The 14,965-nt window shown below is 42.2% G+C and overlaps 1 protein-coding gene across 3 annotated transcripts in view; it reads left to right on the forward strand.

Moving 5' to 3' along the window:
- Nucleotides 1-14,965, forward strand: part of LOC136783406 (LIM domain transcription factor LMO4.2) — a 159,659-nt gene that overhangs the window by 45,943 nt on the left and 98,751 nt on the right. For all 3 annotated transcript variants that reach the window (XM_066743540.1, XM_066743541.1, XM_066743538.1), the window contains one exon: nt 4,600-4,669. In XM_066743540.1, the coding sequence (XP_066599637.1) occupies nt 4,649-4,669 (21 nt within the window). In that variant the 5' untranslated portion in view covers nt 4,600-4,648. Of the gene's footprint in view, nt 1-4,599; nt 4,670-14,965 lie in introns of those variants that run through there.

Here is a 14,965-nt window from a genome sequence, read left to right on the forward strand (position 1 = left end):
CTGCAAAGTCCAGCGGCTGGCAAGTGCGACGTCGAACCTTCCTGCGGACAGCTTCATTCGTTACGCGAAGATCCCTGCGTTGGAAATGGAGCGGAGCAATTCTAAACTAATTCGTCGCATCCGATCAATGCCTGTACGAGCACTTTAATCTCTCTGATCTGAAAAATAGTTACTCTTATCGCGCGTAACCATTTCTGATGCGAAGGTGATCGAGCCAAATCATGTCGAATTTTGAAGCAAACCCCAAACCCCATCCTGATAATATCCACCCTCCCGATGGTATCACTGTCCACTGTGTTGTGATTTATTTAACGAGTGGCAGAAAATGCTGGCCGAGTGCGAAAGCGTAGTTTTTTCGAGTGCTCTAAGGTTAAAGAGGATATATAGTTTGTTGGCTTTTTCAATATTTGTTCCACAGAGTTTTTCGTTTTGTCCATTAATACGATTCAGTTTCAAAAATCCTATTTCCACCGAGCGCGCCACTACGCTTTCTCATTCGTCGCAAAAATCCACTAAAGTTATTTCAAAGATTTTATTACAATTGGCTGGTTTCATGGAAGTTTATATGCGGACTTTCGTACTTTTTATTATAAGTAGTATATTTTACGTGCAAGAAGTTCTCGCTGTCCGCTTAAATACACGCTTGATTTCGTTCAATCCTGCGACAGTAACAAGTATCGAAGAGTCTCATCAATAGCAATCGTAGAAACATCAAAATAGAATGAAACGAGGCTGATGCAGCTAGGCGAAGAAGCTAACTTTAAAGAGGAGTGGTCCCAAAGCGGTTTCCAAGAAGCATTCGACGAAGAAGGACACTGATGTATGGATCGACGCGCCCGTTCCATGTCGACGTGTTTAGTTAATAGCCAAAAGCATTCTCGATCCTCGCTTCTTTCGCCGTTTCACCCCGATTCGCGACCCCACCGACTCCTTCGATTCTATAAACAAAACCTCCTTTTTATTCCTCTGCTCTCTCTCTCTCTCTCTCAGCTCTTGTGTACGAATCACGAAAAATCTACATTCACCATATAGTTGATTCAATATCATATACCACATCCAAGTGTACGAGGTAAAATTTTCGAGCACACACACACACATATGTACCAAAACATGCACAGATGAGATATTACTTAAAAAGGAAAATGTGTAAAAAATTCTGGAATTGTTATAATTGAAGAGTTTGCGATAATACCAAACAAAAATTGAACAGCGCGATATAAATTTGCCACGTGCAAGATTCGAAATGGCGGTCCCACCCTATCTCTCTATCCGTTGGAAATTAAAACGATACTTTATTTTTACTGCCAATATTATTTCTGTCGCGCATTACGCTCCTGTATCAAGATCTGATTTTTTAATTTTCATAACAACGCTCGTTCCGCTAATGGCCGTCCGAGTTAATTTGTATTCGCATATTGTACGGCCCCCTTCGCTGCGCAACGACATTTTTCATTCGTGCTTTTCAGCTTGCACTCAAATGCACGTACCGTACACTCGCAATTCGCTATTCGCCCCATTCGATGGGACACGTCGCTTTCAACAATGAGATGTTGATATTCGCTTTTCTTCCGCGGCTCATCTACAATTTGTCAGCTTTACAGTTTCCACTTCTTCGTGGAACACACACACACACACGGAGTTCTAACATAAATTTTCACTGACCCCAGCTTGGCTTTCGTCCTCGACCAGAATAATTCTCATTGTTTCGTTGTATAAATATAAGTCGGGCAATTTGCCGGAATTAATTAAATTGGAGAATGGAGCAGCAACAAATATCAATGCTCTAAATCAGGCAATTTATTAAGCTATTAGACTGGCCACATTGGCGTGCGGCTAAAATTCGACAAAACGCTTGAAATTATTGGAAAGGAGAGAAGACGACGAAACGTTGTTCGACGAGACTGACTTTGAAGCTATATATATATATATATATATATATACACACACACACAGAGATCTCTTTTATCGTGATCGAGATTAGGAGGAAGAAGGGATAAGGGGACAGGGAGGAGAGTGAAAGGGACGCGGAGCTGAACGGTGTTAACTTTTGAAAAGACTGGAGCAAGGTAGGCACACGGAGCCGAGCTGAGGCAACACCGGCAGACCTCGATAAGCATTCAGATTAGCGCGACGCCTCGAATGTGTTTACGTTTAATTACGCTAAGAGTCTCCATTAGGCTGGACCGTTGCCAGGCTTTATTCGGAGACTGCTCCGTTTTATCCGGCGTAGGTGCACCCACTTAACACTCCCTACCCTACTCTGCTCGGCTCTACCACCCCCTCCCCCTCCCCCTAGTCCAAAGCCATCCCCGCTCTCCCACTTGTGTTTCCTTCCTGTTCCATTCCAATCCATTTTACTCTCCTCCTCCCAAACGCAACATTTATTTAACTTCTAATTCGATCGATGAAATTCGTCGAACGTCAAGCCGAGTAACAAACGCAAATTGAATTTACGATTTGGGAAAATTTGACAAAAAAAGGCCCGGGTCAGGCTATGCAGCGCTGTGGAATTGTGCAAGAGGTATGGATTTCGTATAGATTCGTTTAAAGTTGAATTTATATAATAAAATTAAGCTGGAAAGGACATGGTTGGAGGATCTTTCCTCGCGGAGCTTTAACAAATGGCAAAGATTATGAGAGTTTTCAGAGGCGTGTCTACACGGTTCAATTAGCACTCGCGGATTTTTGCAGTTCTCTCTGGCAGAATGCGCTGTAATTCCAGAAGATAAAAGCGAAAAGTCGACGGAGACCGATTAAAGAAAAATCTGCAACTTGTTGAACGTCTTAAATATTCATCCCTCGATGTAGCGTCTACTTAATCAGCGGTATTATCGGCCCGTAGCCGGGAGCGAGTGTCGCGGTGTCATTTTTCCTTCCCCATTCCCCATTTGCCATTTCTTCTTTTCTCATTCCACTGCAGGCGAGAAGGAGAAGCAGCAGCAGCAGCGCGCGCGCTCACTCCTCCCGCTATTTCCACCCCCCCCCCCCCTCCTCCCTCAGCCCCTACCCGAGCCATGCCGGGAGGACGAGGACCGCAAGGCCGAACAAATGAAATCCGTTAAAACGTTTTCTTACCGGTATTACCCGGGTTAAAAGCTAAAAGCGCTTTTAAATTTTGCCAACTCACCCCCTGCTCCCTGCTTCCCCTTAAGAGTACTCGGTCTCCGTATACACGAAAGACGCGCCCTTCGATTTTGGCCATTCCCAAAAAACTTTAAGCGTGCCTCGACGTTATTCCTATATATATACGTCTCTCTCGCTTTGTATCAGATCGTATGGTTAATTCGAGTGTGTCGAAAAAAAACACAGCTTCAATCAGATTTCTTCCTCTATACGATCGATACAGTTTGATTATTTTCAGCTCGATCACCCACTCGAGTCTAGCTTCCGGTATCCAAAGGTCGTTCCTCAGGAGGATTCCGTTCATCTGGCGAATTGGACTGAGAAATCGGCAGGAATGAAATTTTATTTGCCTTCTGTATTATTCGCGTGGGAGGGGCAGGGGGTGGGAGAGACAAAACACTCTAAATCTCGAAAGTAAATAGTTTTTCTTCGATATCGGTGGGTCAGAAACAAACAGGATTCTTTATAGACGAAGCGAACTACTCTTCTATAAGTACAGCCGTACCTCTCTTTCATCCCTCGCACTCTCGATTCACCCCCCCCCCCTCCTCCTCCACCTTTCATCCCCCACCACATTGACGGCGAGACGTCGATCCACCCGCAGCCCCATCCCATCCTTCTCCAAACTCTTTCCCAGCATTTCATCTTTCTCTTTTTCCTCCCGAATTCTCCCAGCCAACACACATTTATTCACGCACACTAACAAGAATTTATCAAGCTTTTTTCCTCCACTATATTCCTTTTCTTACAGAATGAAATTTATTTTACAAATTGACCATCTTACATATCCTTATATGGTTAGCTATAACGAAATCCCATTTGTTTCTCCGTTATAGATGTAATAATAGAGTATACAAATATTTTCCTTCTTTGTTATGCATGATTATTGAGCAACTATATATATATATATATATGCTGCTGCTATTTCTGCAGTACACTATTTGCACAGCAGCAGCAGCAGCAGCAGCAGCGATGCTTTCTCGTTAAAGAAATCGATAGGCAAACAAAGCTATAACGAATAAAATGATTTTGGTCGTTACGTAATACAGTGTAATTGGGTGAAAAATTACTTTCGATCTTTCCGTTGAGAATTTTTTTGCGTAGCTTTTAGGGGGATTCGTAGTATGTAATAAAACATTGTCTGTCTCTCTCGGTCTCTCGTTGCTCCTCTCCCTCTCGAGCCGGATGGTTCCTGCCTGCCCGCCTGCCTGCTCGCTCGCTACAGTTGCCAATATCGCACGAGCTAGAGAACGCGCGCGCGCGCCCGCGCGCCCGCTTTCCCGAGCTCGCCAAAGTAAAGTAAGCTTTTAGCAAAGTGGCTGATTTATCAATGTATTTATTCCCAGATATTGAACTCATTTAGTTAAGTAGCGCTGGCCCGGCCGCGTTTTCCGCGGCTATTTTCACCTACAAGCCCATCCCCTCTGTCATTTATATATTGGACCAGCCAATCTCTTCTTTTCTTTATCTTTCCAGCACACAGCGAGAGCCGATTCTGATTTCATCCTGGGAAAATTCAGCAGCCATGACGTATTTCCAGTCTGAGGTGAGTTCTACTCTTATATATATATATATATATATAGAGTACTTCTTTCCTCATAATAATAAATAATAAGGTTGTTGCATTGCACAGCCTGCATTATATATACGGATGACTTTTATCAACCGACGAGTAGATATACTCTGGGCGAATCAACGAGATTGTATTTTTTCTGGAAAAACACTGTTTGATGGAAAAATGTGGGTAAATACTTTGTGTAAATGGGTTGAATGAGGAAAACAGAGGGAAGAGGAAGGATAGATCACGAGAATAACGTCATTTCTAAGCATACAGCTTTATCGTGGAGAGAGAGAGAGAGAGAGAGAGAGGGTGGAAAGGGATGGGACGAGGGGTGGTAAAGGGGAAGGAAAGGGGCCACACACACACACACAGCATAGAATTTTCCGCGCTGCGGGAATAGGGCCGTGTGCCATGGCGTCCTCGAGCTGCGCTTTAACTATCCCTCGATCTAAATGCACTCTAATGGACTGCATTAAACAGAGAGACGCGTGGACTGGCTGGCAGGGGTTAGGGGTGGGAGGGGCGGCCGGTTGCTTTGAAAGGGGCTATAGCCCCAGCAGAAGCGATATGTTAAAAGGAATTTTCAAACGGGTCTATGTTCAACCGACTTGTATACTTGTTTGTTCAGAGTCTTCTTTAACCGATTCATGCCTATTAATTAAAACATCCCTCTCCAACGCCTCTCTTATATATATATATATATATATATTCTTTTCTTATTATTACACCCATGCAATTCGTTCAGCCCTCTGCTCCAAACTGTCTTTATTAACAATACCAACGGGTTTATTCCACTCGCACACAGGCTCTCTTCCCCCCTCCAACCCTTAAATCTGATTATTTTCCTCGCTCAAGCTTCGCATTTTAATCGTTATAAAAATATGCTGCGCGACTTTCATAACAAATTATTAATAATGGATCATTCGTCTCGTACATAGGATTAGATATAATTTAAGCGTTAAATGAATTTTGTTGGTAATAGGTATTGAATGGCGGGTTTCGAGCGGGATATATAGTGAGAAATGGCGGATTCCTGGTGCCCCAGGGACTCTCGCGTGTTACGATCGCGATTGCTGACACGCAGCGTTTTCTATAATTATTAGCGCTGGTGGGGAGGGCTTCGGCCTCTAATTAAGGGGAAGCAAACCCCAGAGGCTGCCGCGCCGCTATCGTTACAACAATTTTGAAGATTTTCTACCGACCGCCCATTTCTCGCTCGCAAACCCCAATCGTTTCTTCGAAAGCTTCGTCAAGTCGATCTTTGCATAGCAGTTATCGGTGTGAAAAACAGTTATGCACTCGTGGGAATTTATCGAATTCTCCCAACATTTTAACACGTTTTTTTCCCCTCTTATCGCGTCACTTATTTCTAAATTTCACGATTGTTACGCAAGATTACGTTGGTAATATATATTTTGCCGTATCACGTGTCAGTGACGAGGAATCAACGAGTGTTTGGACCGCTCGAGAGAGGACGAGTTGACGTAAAAATATAGAGGCAGGTGTTAAGGAGTTTTGGGAGGGGAGCCTGGGCGAAGGAGAATTTACAGCGATATGAAAGGGTTGGACTGGGTGCATCGCCACCCCGGCTCACCCCCCGCTCATTGTGTCCAAGTTTAAGCGTTATGAGAGTGCCAAAGGTCGATTCGAGTGTCGCAGTGCTACAGCTGTCATTTTATCAGCTATTCAATTAAATATTGATCCAGCTGTGTTTAGTACCGGTAAACAATTATCCACGATAATTAATGCCCTTTCTAACCGAGGCAATCAAATAAACTTCCTCCCATCCTCTAATTTTTGTACTTCGGGACCAAAACGACAATGCTGAGAAAATTCAGTAAACATTGCAGTGATAAAAGAGAGAAGAAAAAAATAACAAAGTAATATCATGGTCGAGTCTGACCAGGTGAGTTAGACTGGCGGAATCGATTTAATCTATATATATACGGAATTCTTTCCCCGCGGTGGAATGAGAGCTAACAGCTAAACGTTTACAAATTAAGCTAAAGAAATTTCTTCTTTGGAGGAAAAAAAGGGGGATTGGAGAACAATCGAAAGCAGATTGCGAGTATTAAAGGTAGGAATCAGCTAGTGGTCCTGGTTGGGTGGGACAAGATTGATCGTGCAGCATGAAGGGAGCAGCGCGCGGCAAAGGAGAAAAGGGATAACCTTGCTGGGCTGCTATTGGGAAGAAACGGGATGGAGGGGGGGGGGGGAGTGAGCAGGGATGAACGATGTATTTAGCGAAAAGCAGCGAGCTTCGGAAAAGCTTTCGCAGCATTTCGGAAAACGCGTATAACCTTCCCGGGGCGTAAGAGGGGTGGGAGTAAGGGTGGGTGGAGGGAGTAGTCGCGCGAATAGGGTTTGGGGTTGATTTAAAATTGATTTATGCAAATTGGCGCTGCACGAGCAATTAACAATTCCTTGTAGACCGTTGCTCTATAGGTTCTCCTGGCAGGAGGAGCTTGCACCAGGTCCGCCGCCGCCGCTGCCGCCGCCGCCTACGAAGAAGAAGAAGGAAGAGGCAGAGGAGGAATGGTGGAAGGGGTCACATAACCAAGCTGATGAAGGACGAAACACAGAGAATGCGCGATGCTCCGAGAAAATGGAATTAATTTGTTAGAATTAAATCCGCCTAGCATCGCTATATAGAACGCTTCACGTTTCCGCGTACGTGTTTCGCGACTTATTTCGAAAGAGCGAGCGAGCTGCAGCAGCAATATCACCCTTCATCCTTTTGCCCGCGCTTATTCCCAATTCTAAACTCATATGAAAAATGCAATTTCCCTTGAAATATCGCGCACACGACGGATCTATGAGAAAAATTAAACGATCGATGAATCTTTCGGATACTTTTTTCAATATACATATATATATATATATATAGACGATCGAAATAAGTGCGGAGCGGCACGCACCGTGACTCAATGTTTCGGGTATTTTCCTCGCTACGGAAAAGGAAATAATATAAGTCTCTCGGTACGAAGCTAAACGGAAAGCTGGCAGGCTGGCAGTCAGAGGCAGGCGGCACTGAGGTAAGACGTTTAATGAAATCAGCACAGTGTCTGTCTCCTCTCGTAGACTCACCTCTGCGCTGTTTTAATTATACTCGGCTCTTTCCCCCCGTTGCGCATTCTCTTCTCCCCTTCAATCCCTCTCCCCCCCCCCCTCACCGTGTTTCTTCCCTCATCCCAACAGGCAACCCCTTCTCATTCCTGGCCAACGGTACTCGTGCGTGTCGGGCCAACACAGCGCGAGACCTTTAGGATGATTAGACGAAGACGTTACGAAATTAGTATCTCCGCGAGGAAAATTGTCGAAGGAAACCAGCCATTTGTGCGTACGACCCGCTTCACAAAATTACTACGACTTGCGCTATTAAAAATGGCCGCCTGCAAAAATTTTGCTACTTGTATATATATAGCGACCTCGAGGAAATTTAAACCATCCGCAATTAACGTCGGTTATTATATCCTCAAATTTCTCGTGAAATACTCTCTTCTCTCGATGACTCTCCGTCTGTTTTTCTTCATTTCACCGTTCACTCTCAAAGTCGATTAAACTCGCTTTGTGTGATTTAGTATATATATATATATATATATATATATATAGTGTAGGGTCAAGGTTCGTGCATCGGAGAATTTGCAGCCGTCACATCCGGAAAGTGAAAATTCTCAGGGATTTAATCGACGAAGCCAGCGGATGTGGCGTCGTTGTATTCTTTTGCGCCGGTTTCTTTTTTCATCCGAAACTCGAAGAGACCGAAAGAAGATTCGCTGACGGCAATAAGACGTTATCCTCCCTTGTAAGCCAGAGCTTCCAAAGCTCACCAAGAATGTAATAGCGAACCAATTACTCGGTTTTGCGACATCGCCATTCACCAGCCTCCATTTCACTGATTCTATTTTCCCTCAGTTTTTGTCCCAAAATCTCTTGCACGATTCGTCCTTGAATCTCTCTCGTTTCTATTTGAATAAAACTCTGCGTTCGCAACGAGCACAAATATTTATTAGTCGATTATATAATAATTGTTCGAGAGAAACGACGAGTAAAGGAATTAAGAAAGATGTGCTCGTGAGTATATATATATATATATATATATATATATATAGAACTAAGAGACGATTGGGGGAGGATAATTAAGCATTGGGATTGTTTTTTCGGCGAGAGGGGATAAAATATGGTGGGGATCAATATTTTGCATTCGTCTCGTTTCGGGTCCTAAAAGTCTGATGGTCAGGCTCGTAAATACCTCCGAATATTTTATCGTGTGACAATTTTTATGGTAATTGGGATTATAAATTTGCTGGCATAATTTATGCCGCGCATGCGCACATGCGACGGAGGGATGGTAGAAGAGCGAGAAAGAGAGGAGAGGGAATATCAACTTGTAAATCATAACGTCGACGAGATCTGCCATTAAAAATTTCATCGGGTATTCTCGATCGTAAAAATTCGATCGTGATCCAAAATGATCGAGAGAAATTGGCCTCGTTATCGCAATTTTCATTCGTTAACCTATATATATTTCTATAAATCAATGCTTCGTGTATATAGGACGCGCGTGGATCGCGAGAATGAGGAGTTTGACGAATAAATGTATATATATATATATATGTATACACAGCGGAGTAACAATAAAGGGCGAAGAAATTCGCAAGAAAAGGGGTGAGTGGTTGGCGTGACAATAAATAAAGGGGAGGGCGCACGGATGAAATTGGAGCGGTGAATAAAAATGAGATGTTTAGATGAAAATGAGTTGATTATCGATCGTTGGTCGTTCAAATAGTAATTTTCAGTGTTTTCTGGGGGTACATCGCGTGTCCGTAATATATGCGCATCTCAAGGCGTTTCACGGCTTTGCCTTTACGTTCTTTTCTTCTTTCTTCGGGCTCTCCCCTAGCTCAGCTTGCCGCGGTTACGGCCACCTCCTCGCAAACTCCCATGTCCAAGCCACCTCCCTATCTTTATCTTTCTTCACGCTCGTATACAGCTGTCACCATGTTGCATGAGAACCGTTAGGCCTCCGGCAACTTAGTATTTTTACTTCCTCGTTAAATTCTGCTAAAATTATTACTCTTCTTTTTACCTCTTAGACCTTCAATGAATTTATTAATAGGCGCATGTAAATGAAGCTCGCGCGGTAGAAAATATATAGTCGCATTACTGCACGATTTTTATTCAAAAGGCTGATTGAATTTGTGCCTCGACAAAATATTTAATTGAATTTTCTAAAATGAGTTATAATCGAAACTCTGCGCATATACTATATCGAAACTAATAGGGGGAGATCGGATAATACCATTACTACAACCGCAAATACTATTTCAGCAAACAACGATAAATAAAACCCTAGAGCGCTCGGACGATGCCGATTTTACTTCAATTAGTAAAAATATTCTCTGTTAGGCCGATCGAGCGATCCATTAATACGCTGTAAAGCACGAGGCTAGCGAAATACAGCTAATAATAAAACCAATTGCAAATAGCTAATTAAAAATTGCCTTTTAATTACTCTGCCTGGAATATGCGCTATAGCGAATGAGAATCGTGAAAAAATAATTTAAACTGGTTTATTGAGAGGCGAGATTAAATTACTATAGCTCGACGAGATGATTGTTTGAACGAATAGATGGTAGGAAATGTAGAAAATTAATTGAGACTGGCGGGGTAGGGGGGAAGGGGGGACGGTGGGCTTTTTTAAATCGATGGACGGATTGATAAAACGGACGATGACTGGGCGAAAGAAATTTTGGAAAAATAGGTCGACGTAGGTGTTTATTAGGGATCGGTGTGCGAAGAGGCGAAACCTTAATAAAACGTCGAAGAAGCAGCGATTCTAACGCGATTACGGGACACGTCGTACTGAAAAGCATGAGAATGGCCGGAAGTCGTGAAATGGGACTACACGTCCGTGCATGCGTATACATGCAGTATATATGCTGTACCTTGCCGAGGTGATAATTGAATAGATAACCCTGTTGTTTCTTACTGCACGAGCCCTCTTTCGATTTTCCTTCATTAAGCTATACGTACACCTGCGACATTTCACTGCCACTCTCTTCCACGACTCACCTACCACGACTGAACTTAATTGCGGATCGCAACAAATTTTTTATCGCCTCAATTAAATTCGTTACAAACCCCTGGTCATTTTGCACGACTTAAAAAACCCTTACGCCAGGTTTTTCAAGCAGCGCAAAACGCACCGCTTCTATACACACACGTGTGTATATACATATACCGTTGCTCGTAATACTCGCAATTACTATTTCGTTTTCCTTTCAACGAAATTCGTTGCGAATTATCGTTAAGAATATTCGTGGAGCATCATACGTTTTTCATAATTTAATTATTCCGCATGAAAAGGAATCAATACGGATTGTGCGAGCAAATAATGATCCGCTGGATAACGCGCGAAATGGGAAAGAAATCCGCGAATAATTCCAAAGCTGATCAAAGGAAGAACTCGAATGAAACAATTGCGAATAAATCCGCAATAATCACTCGGGTATACAATCATTTTCAGGTGAAATCAGAATTCAGCGCAAGCCGATTAATACTGCGAAAGAAAGGGGTTTACTACAATTCAAACTATATAGCTCCATTTAATAATATATTAACAAATCCAAATTACACGCCGAAAACCTCTTGCTAAACAGGATTTCTCCTACCGCTACCACACACGAGTAACGTGATTTTTTTCCAGCGTATTCTCTATGTAGCGTACAATCAATATATATACGTATTTATTTAAAAGAGGGAGTTTAGGAGTCGCGATGATAAAAATATACGAGAGATGAGAAAGTTTTTTAATATATGTAGAAGATATACAATATTAATAATATAAATATTATAGAATCTCGCGGATTCGCCAATTGGGTTTATGCGCCTGCAAATTTTCTTTTCGCAAAATGATGCTGGTGGGTGATAGTGGAATGGAGGAAGGAAGGGTGGAGGGAGGGGAGGGGAGGGGGGGGGTGTTCGGAAAACAGGATAATCGAGTTCACGGTAGAAGACTTCCGGTTAGCGAGCTTCCGCTTGTCCAGACAGGTTAACAAGGTGTTAGCCGAGAGAGGAGCGTAGGAAGATAAAGGTAAAAAGAAAAGACGGACACAGCGTGCGCGTAGGAAACCGAGCAACCTCTCGTCATTAAAATGTCCTCGCATCCGTTTAATCACCCAATTAACAGAGTTTTCGCGTATGTTAATTAGTCGCGACACATGCAAAACCGAGCTCGCGCGAGCTCCAACGCTATTTCTGCCTGATAAAATAACTTAAAGAAGTCAGAGCACACCGACCAAAAGCTCTCTCCTATACCTTTTTCTTCTCCACTTGTTATTCCAGCTATTTCAGTTACCATATTTATTTATGGATCAACGTGCTTTCGTCAATAAGCTCTTTTTCAATCGGACTATCATCTATCCAAAAATCTTTGTTGAATCTTATCAGGGAGATATATATATATATAGCAAATATTTATCCATATAACTGTGCAATATTATTTTCTTATTTTCTATAACGTGAGTCATGTTTTGAGAACGTAATAAGTTTTTGTTTGGCTGTGTTTGTATTCGAAAAATAAGGTAAAAGAGAGGAGGAAGGGATGGAGAGGGAGAACGCGTTAGTAGTTGCTTGTTAGTTATTAAATCGAAGGTCCCTTGTCCTGCAGGATGGGAGTCCTGCGGTAATAACTGGACGCCATTATAAAACCTCCTGAGGGAAAGCAGCTAAGGGTACCTCGTCTCTCTGACTCTTTCCCTACCGCTCCATCCCCTTACCGGCCCTATTTCTTTCCAGCGCGTTCGTCCACTCGCAGTCCGGTCGTTACTGCCAGGATACGGATTTTCCCGGCTGACCGACGATATTTCTTTGCACTGATTCCACCTCTCGTTTTCCTCCTTCTTCCCAGTCTCTCCTTATTCTCTATTCCCTTCGACTTTGTTTCCGTAATTCCTCCTTTTCTCGCTCCCTCCTGTTTTTTTATACTTCTATTCATCCAAAACGTTCCTGTAACTCTCCGATCACCCCCCCCCCCCCCCCCCTCGCTTTTACATCTTATATCCTAAACACATTTGTTCTATATACATATTTGTTTCTCCTAATCAAACTGTTATGCATTTGTAATTTTTCATCCTTTATATCCTCCATATTTGGTGTGTGCCATTTATAGAGACTCTCCCTCCTCTTACACTGTTTCATTTTAAAGCTCGGTTTTGAAAATTTGATTTTTAATCCTACCTTACGATACAGTGCAGTTCAATGATTTCGTAATGCGAATATAGATATAATCAGCTTAACTTATGATTCTACATTATTTTCAGTGATAATTTCGGTGGGCTTATATAATGTATAAATTATACTCCAACGGGCTCTTTGAATAAATTTATAGTACCAACGTGATAAGTTAATGCTTGGAGAACTTCACGAGCAGTGTACTTGTTATATGCGAATTGAATAATATCACTTATAAATATACGAAGGGGTAATTATTTTGGCAAAATTGTGTCCATGATTAAACGAAATATAACCTGATGAATGGATCGGTTAGAATTTTTTGTCCGAACTGCTTAGGATTGTGCGTGTACACAAAACATGCGTACACCAACATATAGAGGAATCCGTAGAGGCATAAAGAAGTTCATTATCGCGACGTTTAATTATGTATTTATTTTTAGTAGCCTTTGTCGAGCTGCAGTCCTTTACTGGGAAAGGAGTTACGCCGATTCTCGGTAACCCTTTCCATCGTGCCGTCCATTGCTAGCTGACTGCTAATGAATTTTCACCTTTTTTGCCTTATTTGCTCATTAGTGTTTTACCCTTGCCTCCCAAGTCTCCATCATCCCCACTCCACGTTCTTTTTCACTCACTCTGCCCTCCCCCCCCCCCCTCCATTCCTCTCTCTCTCTCTCTCTCTTTTTCTCATTTGTTTTACCTTTCTACATTTCTACGTTACACCCACACCTCTTTATCCTTTTCTCTCCTCTTCCTTCCCAGCACACTTGATCTTTTCTACCCCCACCCTCTCTCCCCCACCGTCCATGTCGTTATCACGGCTCGGAACAATAAGTTACACTTCTGACTAAACGGCCCGATTAAAACATTTTACTTGGCAAAGATCAATATCCAAATCATCGATGGAATTCCCTTGTACAATTATTTTCTTACTCGAATACTCTTTTCATAAAATTTTGTACAACTTTAAAACTATTATATTTTAATTATATTTAATGAGGATAATTTTGACATAGCTCCTGAAATTTATTTGCGAAAAAAGAAAGGTAAAAAGTATGGTCTGCAATATGTATAATTATTGAAAGTTTTAATTTTCATTCGCCATAAAGGAAAGACGGATATCGAAATTCATTTGGTTAATTAATTTGTGAACTGTTGAAAGCTTTCATCCTATAATGTCCGTGGGGTTAGGATTTTTTACTTTAAAACATACAATACTAAATAAACATGTGTTAACCGGAACATAAATGTATGCATGGAAATTCCTCTTCTTTCAGCCCTTTAAAAAGCTTTGGTTCTCTTGGAAAATACAGCGAGGTACTGTGATGAGAAAAATGGGCATGTGGGCAAGAGGCGAGGGTGTGGAAGGAAGAAAACTCGAAATATATTCTGTTAATAATGTACGGTAAGCAACTAATGCTTCCCATTTTGTTCCGATAAAACCTGGAAAAATGCATTAACCGCGATTCGGCCGGCTAAATAATTAAAGGCGATAAAGGGAAAGCGTCATACGCCAATCAAATTTGACCCGTTTCAATCCCCGCTTTTATATACCTTTACCGTCGGTGTTTCCAAGTTTCGCTCGATGATGACGTTGTTAAATTGACAAGAATTAGCATTGCCAACTTAAATACGATATAGCCAATAGGAGATTCCGATACATATATACGTATATATATATATATATAGCTATAGTCTGAAATTCAATGACGCCATTATTCCCATCTCAGAGCTTTGATGGATTATTCTACTTTGTCAAAGGTACGACTGACTGGCAAACTATACGTTCATTGATCGATCGTCAGAACTGTATTACTATAAAAAGCCAGCTGATGGGGAACCGAGAATGATTTCTAAATCATACTTTTTTCCAGGAATTTTTCAAATATCGTTATACCGGCGTAAAGAAGGGAGGAATGGAAGACGTTATGGGTTGAAAAGTGGTTCGGCGTACAGGGGTAGAAGAAGAAATGGTTGTGGAAAGGAAGCGAGCAATCCATATATGCAGATCCGAGATTCGCGCGCCGCTGCCGGTTCGATTCCCGA

The sequence above is a fragment of the Prorops nasuta genome, unplaced genomic scaffold, assembly GCF_024137725.1.
Source record: "Prorops nasuta isolate Cenicafe-Biocafe unplaced genomic scaffold, Cenicafe_Pnas_1.2 PNAS00033, whole genome shotgun sequence".
In the NCBI taxonomy this organism is placed as follows: domain Eukaryota; kingdom Metazoa; phylum Arthropoda; class Insecta; order Hymenoptera; family Bethylidae; genus Prorops; species Prorops nasuta.